This window comes from Alosa alosa, chromosome 9 (genome assembly GCF_017589495.1).
Source record: "Alosa alosa isolate M-15738 ecotype Scorff River chromosome 9, AALO_Geno_1.1, whole genome shotgun sequence".
NCBI lineage: Eukaryota > Metazoa > Chordata > Actinopteri > Clupeiformes > Clupeidae > Alosa > Alosa alosa.
The window spans coordinates 5640678-5648621 of NC_063197.1; the positions used below are offsets into that span (position 1 = coordinate 5640678).

The following is a 7944-nucleotide window of genomic DNA, read 5'->3' on the forward strand; positions in this document are numbered from 1 at the left end:
CTGCCTCATGGTTTACAAACGCAGGCTGTTTACCAAAAGCGTTGGAGAGGGCTTCTGTTTTCTGGACCTGAAATATCCACCGCGGGATGCCAAATATCAGCAAACACAAAGTGTTTGATTGTGTTACATAGAGCAAATATTATGTGAGTGGACCCGCATGGTCCTGTTCTGCTAGCAAAGAGGCCTCCCATGCTGGAGGCTCTGTTTGGCTGAAGAAGTGCTGGGCCGTGGCTAGGGTGCTTCCCGACATATGGCGCAGCTAAGCAACAGTGCATGCACTCTGTTCCCTCCCCCGCCTCTCACATCACTGCACACACACTTCAGTTGCACCTCTCTGTGAGGCCAGCACTCCACCAGCTTGTTGTTAGTATAAAATAAGCAGATGGAGGAGTTAGTCCACTAATATTTTTTGGGTCACTGTGAGACCAGATTAAGATGCACTTATTGGTAATCCCCTGTGGCCTCCTGAAAAATGAAATGACATCTACAGTACACATCAACTTTTTGCTTTCTAGCTTACAAAACATGGTGCCTTTATTTTTTTTTTGTGATTAACTTTTTATTGAAGTCACAACATAAACAAAACTGCACTAATACAAACACTGACCGTCACCACAGTAAAAGCAAAAGTCAAAACCAAGGAAAACAGCTGTACAACATTTAATACAAGTAACATGAAACACAGTTTGCCTGGTTAAATCTGGCTGTTGAGTATTCCAAATTATTATTTTGTGCCTTCATCAACCAGTGCTTCAGTACATTTGTCTCTGTATTAAACCAATATTTTTGTTTTTGTTTTGAATTGTTTTTTTGCTGCTGTAAAGCCACAAAATAGGATTCTCCTATATATTACTTTAAAGTTCAAAGTGGTGTCATCGTTTAACAGACATAAACATGGATCTGGGACTATGGTAGTCCAGAGTATTTTCCCCATAACGTCACACACATGAGTCCATAAAGTGTTTACTTTGGCACATTCCCAGAACAAATGCAAAACTGAAGAATTCAAACATAAAGTACAATTAGGAGTTGACAGAAGACCCATTCTATAAAGTTTGTAAGGAGTGGCATATGATCTATGAATTACTTTAAAGTTGATGAACTGATGACTTCAATTTCGGGTCGTGTTATTTATATTTGACCAGATAACATGGTGTCTTTATCATGTAGCTCTAACTTCAACCATTGTGTATTCTACCTGTTGGCATATTACTGTGAATAACAATGTCCCATGAAGGACATGTCATGTCATGACTGGAGGTCTGTTCTTACCCTGCTGTCATGTTTCTCCATCAGGTACTGGTGAAAGCAGGCGATGCAGTGAAGAAGGGAGATCCTCTCATGGTGATGATTGCCATGAAGATGGAGGTATGATACAGTTATTCCATTAACCAGAAACCAGCAAGTTTCGGCAAGTTAATAATATCTCTCAAAGCTATCCATCAACATTTCTTGGCACTAAAACAATGACTAACTTTGTTTCATGGACTTTGTTTCCTGCCACAGGAGAGAGGAAAGTTGTGGTTTCCTAGTACTTTGGTAAACTACTATGCACAGGTTGTCATCTAGTAGATGTATATTGTACCTGAAGCTCCCAGAGTCTCATCTACTCAAGCAGCAGTTGTATACGAGTTGTTTAGAGCAGCCAAATGGCCTCATTGATTTTCCCATCTGTCCATGGAAAACAAGTCGACAAGTTGGCTCATTTGAGCTTTGGCTTGTGGTATAAATGTTTTCTCCAGCAGACGTCAGCTGTGGTGGTCTGATGTTATTGCTTTATGCTCCAAAGTTATCCATTCTGCCAAGAGGCACTAAAGTCTAAGATTGCTTGAGAAACAATAGTACTTTTTTTATAATGAGTTTTCTCTCTGCCAAAGAATGTATTCCTTTCTGCAGGTCTACTGTATGGAAGTTCATGAGAATGTTTCAGCTTGGTTTGATGACCTTTTCATTTCTCTCTCTTTCTCTCTCTCAGCACACTATCCGTGCTCCTAAGGCCGGAGTCATCAAGAAGGTGTTGTTCAGGGAGGGCTCCCAGGCCAACCGGCACGCTGCTCTGGTGGAGCTGGAGGAGGAGGAGGCCGAGGCGGGCGAGGCAGCCAGCACTTAGGACCTCAGTGAGACTGAAGACGTGGGAGAGTGTTGTACTGTAGTTATCATAGGCGAGATCATAGGAGACAAGCTGGCCATTACGGGCTAATAGGTGTAGTTACTGATGTGTAAAGAGACAGAGCCAGTCAGCACTACATATTATGGTTTGGATCACATTGTACAGTTGCCTTGAAGATTCTTAACGATTGCCTTTCTCTTTTTGGGGACAGATGAAAAGAAAACTGTAAAGTTTATTAAAGTGTTTGTGTTTTCTAATCTCATCTTGTCTTTTTAAAAGCATATGGTGAGACGTGTTCTCTTGACTTTGCTTCTCCGTGCTTAGTGTCATCTCACTAGTGTGGGCCTTTATTCCTTCTCTCTGTTCTTCAGCCCTTTTCTTTTTTTGTTTGTTTTTTGTTTGCCACTGTGTCCTATTTTTCCAGTCCTGTGCCTCTGTGAAGCCTGTGTGGGGTTTTGACTAACTGCCCGACTGATCTTTTGCGGCCCATATATTATGATCACTGTTGGCTGGTATGTGTGGCCGACTCTGAAATGGTTTCCAGCCTTTGTGGGCCCGTCTGGCTGAGTGGATAAGGCCTTCTATCACGAGCAGCTTCTTGTGAAGATCACGTTCCCCTCCCTAAGCCCAGGGGTAATGTAGCACGCTGAATGTTCCATTAAGCATGATCAAAAGCGCCATCATGTGAACACAAGCAGGCCTAACCTGTGGGCGTTTGTAGGTCACTTTTTGGACTAGTGTTTGATGGTGATCAAATGGCAGCGGATGGAAAGTTGGGTCAGCGAGCAGGTGAGACACTCCTGTGGTCCTGTTGTGATGACAAGGGTGCCTTGATGTTGAAATACCACACCATCTCAAGTTTTTTTCTCTCAAATCATGGTCACTGAAATAAACTTTTCTATGCAAATGTCATTTCATTGTCTTTTTATTTTTCATGGTTTTGGTTTGATCATTAGAAGCAAACGACAGTCATTTTGTTTGTCATTGTCATTGCTTGATAGTATCAGTATAGCAGTGGTCAAGCTTTTTTCATGAGTTCACTCCTTACATGACCAGAATCAGGATGGCCACTGATCAAAGAGAATGACATAGGAGTGTGATGTATGCTCTTCTGTCCACTCTCCTCTTGTGTGACTAGGGGCCTGGAAGGGTTTCTCCATGTAGGTTTTCAGCACCCTGTTGTCCATAAGAATGTAGACAGAAACTGCCCCATCTCCGCTAACCTAGAACTATCTAATAGGGTAGATCCACAAGTCCAGAGGGAGGCCTAGTATATCACCTGTTACATATCGGCAGGCCAGTTTAGCACCTGTCTCAGGATGCTGGTGCCACAGTGGTCGACAAGCCCAACAAAACGCCTATACAGTCTACGGGGGCATATTTGTGCCATTTCAACTGCGCTGGTGCCAATTTGACTTGGACACCCCAGTGTTTGATCCCCTTTGCTGTTCAGAGTAACCTCTGTGGTGGCTGGCCTAGCTGTGATGCAGGACTCTCCCCAGGGCCTGCTGATCCATGTGGCTCCATGAGATTGCTGTTCAGGGTAACCTCTGTGGTGGCTGGCCTAGCTGTGATGCAGGACTCTCCCCAGGGCCTGCTGATCCATGTGGCTCCATGAGATTGCTGTTCAGGGTAACCTCTGTGGTGGCTTGCCTAGCTGTGATGCACAGAGGTGGGACCAAGTCACTGTTTGGCAAGTCACAAGTAAGTCCCAAGTCTTAGCAGTCAAGTCCCAAGTAAATACAGAGAAGGGCAAGTCGAGTCCAAGTCCAAGTCACATCAAAGCCAAGTCGAGGTCAAGTCCAAGTCCCAATCTTTTCAAGTCCTGAACAAGTCATTAGGTACTCTTCACTTAATAATGCCATTATTAGACTATCGATCATAATTTTAGCACTTCCATCTAATCCACAGTATTTTTTTTATAAATACAGATTAAAATATGTTCAATGTTTCTGTCTTGTAATCTTTTACGACATATGCATGTGCATACCTGTGTAATATACAGATGTGCATACCTGAGTAATCTGTACAAAACGGATAGCTACATGACACTCAGCACAGCTGCACATATATATAATGTTTTTCCAAATTGCGGAGCCCACTGTAAGGATGAGTAATAATTTGACTGATGGTATTTCACTGCGCTAGGCCACAGATTTGCCTGCAAACAATTTATTAGGCTGTCTGCCAGTGGTGACTCATAAGGGAAGCCAAGGTCAACACTTTTATATTATTTAAAAGATAATAATGACAGTAATTTTGTTTTAAAGTATTAATTTCTTAAGAAATACTAGACATTTGATGCTGTTTATCTAATTTGTAAATGGTGCACTGTCACTTTAAGCCCATTGTGTGCCACTGTCCACATGTTCTCATAATGATCTTTTTTTACCAGCTCCGTTCAAATATAGCCTATGGCTAGTCCACAAACTCAAACATTGTTTGTGCCACATGTATAGCACATTATTAACAATGATAAGCATGATATTAAGTTGGCACAAACAGCTTTCATTCCTTTGGAAAGAGAAGCATGTATGACATGATGCTTGCTTGACATTTTCTGTTTGCAATTAAAAGTGAATTATGAGCCTGGTAGCCAGTAGCCAGCTAGCTACAGTAGCTGAGTGGAATGCGTTTCAATTGGCATATCATGTGCTTCATGTAAATAAATTATTTAATACTTCAAGACTCACCAGTTCCATTACACAAGGCAAAGACAACTCTTCATAATATTCTTGTCCACTTTCCAAATCACAGTGAGTGCAGCTATGTCATAGTGACCTGGATCTCATAGTTTATAACAGTATAGTAGACTAGTGAGAACCGGATAAATTCACAATCTCCTAATCTCGTATTTGTTGCCTCCACGATTTCTTTTTATATGTTTCTTATATTTAAAAGAAGATATCAATCATCATCAACAATGACAAGCCAGCTGGAACCTATTCGTTTTCTCTCCCTCTCGTGCGTGCTTAGATGCGTTCTCAATTAAATGCAGTAGGCTAGCATAAGTTTAAGTTGGATCTTAATGGAGAGGACTCGAAAAGTATTATCTTTATGTAACATGCTGTTGGTGCTTTTTGACAAACGTTCTCTAACAAGAGTGCAAACCAGTTTGCAGTAAAGCTACTAGTGATTGGCTAAATGTTGGTCCTTCCTCTGTCTCTTGGTGCCCTACACACAGTGCGTAACGCGTGTGGGGGTAGTGGCAGTAGGCTACTGAACTGTGCTCTGGCCGCTTGTCTCCGCTATTTTTAATTTTTTTTAGTCGCGGGAAAGCGTCTCTGGGTTGTCTGGTACACGATCAGGAAATTTAGTTTTTGATTCGAGACATGTCAAGTCATCACAAGTCAAAGAGGCAAAGTCCGAGTCAAGTCTTGAGTGAATAGTATTCAAGTCCAAGTCGAGTCGCAAGTCATGCCGAATTTTATCAAGTCAAGTCTGAAGTCATTAAAATCATGACTCGAGTCTGACTCGAGTCCAAGTCATGTGACTCGAGTCCACATGTCTGGTGATGCAGGACTCTCCCCAGGGCCTGCTGATCCATGTGGCTCCATGAGATTGCTGTTCAGGGTAACCTCTGTGGTGGCTTGCCTAGCTGTGATGCAGGACTCTCCCCAGGGCCTGCTGATCCATGTGGCTCCATGAGATTGCTGTTCAGGGTAACCTCTGTGGTGGCTTGCCTAGCTGTGATGCAGGACTCTCCCCAGGGCCTGCTGATCCATGTGGCTCCATGAGATTGCTGTTCAGGGTAACCTCTGTGGTGGCTTGCCTAGCTGTGATACAGGACTCTCCCCCAGGGCCTGCTGATCCATGTGGCTCCATGAGACGGTGTGCTCAGCTGTCTACACAGGACAACGGTCTCCTCTGTGCCCTCTGGATGCCTTCCAGCCACACTGGGACTGGGACGTCTGCTAGGTTTCAGATCTTCTCTCCTATACTTTTGCACCTGCACCAAAAGGGTGAAGTACCACACTTCCTCTGGTCTGTCTTGAATTATTTTCCACTTGTTACTGAAAACATTTTCTTCTGTGTTGCCTTTGACAGATGGTAATTAGATGGTGGCCTGTTAGGGTTGTCCTGACTGGTGTTCAATGACATTCCTGTCTTATGTGGGATTCTATATTTAGGTTGTTCACCTAATTCACCACTGGTCTGAACTTTTAATGGACATTCTTTTGCCATGTCTTCATCTGCCTCAAGTTTGCTACCTTTTCATTATTTGGCGTTTTGAGGACAGCAACCATCAAATTGGGCTAAAAGCCTTTTCCCATGTATAACAAATTCTTGTATGATATCAGTATAGTAAATCATATAACGTATTTCCATAACCATAAATAAATCTCTTATATTCCACTATACTTAGAGGGCTGTCTAATCAAATAATATGTATGGTATCTTCAGTACTAAAAACAAAGGCACACAGCCTCCCAGAATAGCTTGTTACCTTGGTCACCTGGCATGGTTGAAATTTCGGTTAGTATGAACCAATCACTAATTTGCTCATGCTGATAACTCATGTGTGATGATACTGATCTGATTTTCAATGAGCGTTGACCATGAAATGGAAAATCACCCGGATGCACATATAAAATAGTGGTACCATTTGTTGATGTGTAATTGCTTCTGTTCTGGGCAGGCAGTGACCCACAGGCTCAGTTGGATATGTTCAGCCCAAATGTCGCCGTTCTGTCCTCAATCCTCTCGGCCCTGTGGTGCTGCCCAAAACGCTGTGTGAGTTTGGTCCAGTCTGTTCTGGCAGTCAGTGTGGCCTCATCCACCAACAGGATGTCCCCCGAGTCCAGTTCTGTCTGTCTGTGTCTCGTAAAGAGAGTTCCATGCCTGGCATTTGCGTGGCTGTCAAAGCCAACTCTGGATGTTCTGTCGCAACGCAGCATAAGGCAGACTGTCCCACTGCCCGCAGAACAATGGCAGCGGCCTTGCCTTTCCATTTGAATCACGACCTGCACCACCACCTACCACTGTCCTGGGAGAGATGAAAAACTCATGGACTGGGCAATCGAGAGGTAAAAATGTAGGTTTGTACTGTTGCTCTTAACAGTTTTGCCTTGAGACTTGATAGCAGTATAAATCAATAACCTCAAGAGAAAGGCCATGTTTTATGAAGTGTCAGATTTGAATCAAAACACACAGGTGATTTTTCTTATAGGAAATAAACAATTCTATTTTCATTGCACTCTCTATATTCAGCTGAAGCAATGCTCCATTTTTATTTCCCCAGGGGGAAATAACCTATCCTTGGTTAGAGATCTACTGTTTGTACCTTCTGTGTTACTCTAGGGAACTTGGTCACCATGGAAATGTTTACCGCATTGGTTTAGCCTAGGTCTCCCTGAGGTGGTGTCATGTTCAGCTGCTAGCTCCAAAGTGGGGCCCCCATATCGGTCCCTGGAGTGTGGGTTTGAAATTACAGCAATCACAATTGAAAGCAAAGGTAAACTATTGTTAAATAATAGTCTAATACAGATTAGACTTAACATTTTCAAACTATGGAAAGCTGTTAATTCTAAACAAGTTTTTGATTTGAAAGACTAGTGGACCCATGCCACCAACTCTTTGTTGTCAATGCTTTTGTGGACATCTTATTAGAAGGCACCTGTGAACAATACAGATAATACAGATAATCAGTCAAGAGAGATCAGGCATACAACTGCTTAACATTTACCATGTTTCTGTGCAGTGAATACCGCAAAACTACTGCAATATAGTGCAGCAGTGCTGGGTCACTGCCAGGAACACAAGGTTTTGGGGATATTACAAAATAACTGAGACAGTAGAGATAGTTCTGACAAAAAAACTTTGAGAGAGTTGAG

The 7944-nt window shown here is 42.8% G+C and overlaps 1 protein-coding gene across 2 annotated transcripts in view; it reads left to right on the forward strand.

Annotated features, from left to right (window-relative positions):
* mccc1 (methylcrotonyl-CoA carboxylase subunit) overlaps positions 1 to 3022 on the forward strand; it is a 15994-nt gene extending 12972 nt beyond the window's left edge. For both annotated transcript variants that reach the window (XM_048253149.1, XM_048253150.1), the window contains exons 18-19: positions 1297 to 1368; positions 1976 to 3022. In XM_048253149.1, coding sequence (XP_048109106.1) covers positions 1297 to 1368; positions 1976 to 2110 — 207 coding nt within the window. In that variant the 3' untranslated portion in view covers positions 2111 to 3022. The remainder of the gene's footprint in view (positions 1 to 1296; positions 1369 to 1975) is intronic.
* The last annotated feature ends 4922 nt before the right edge of the window (positions 3023 to 7944 follow it).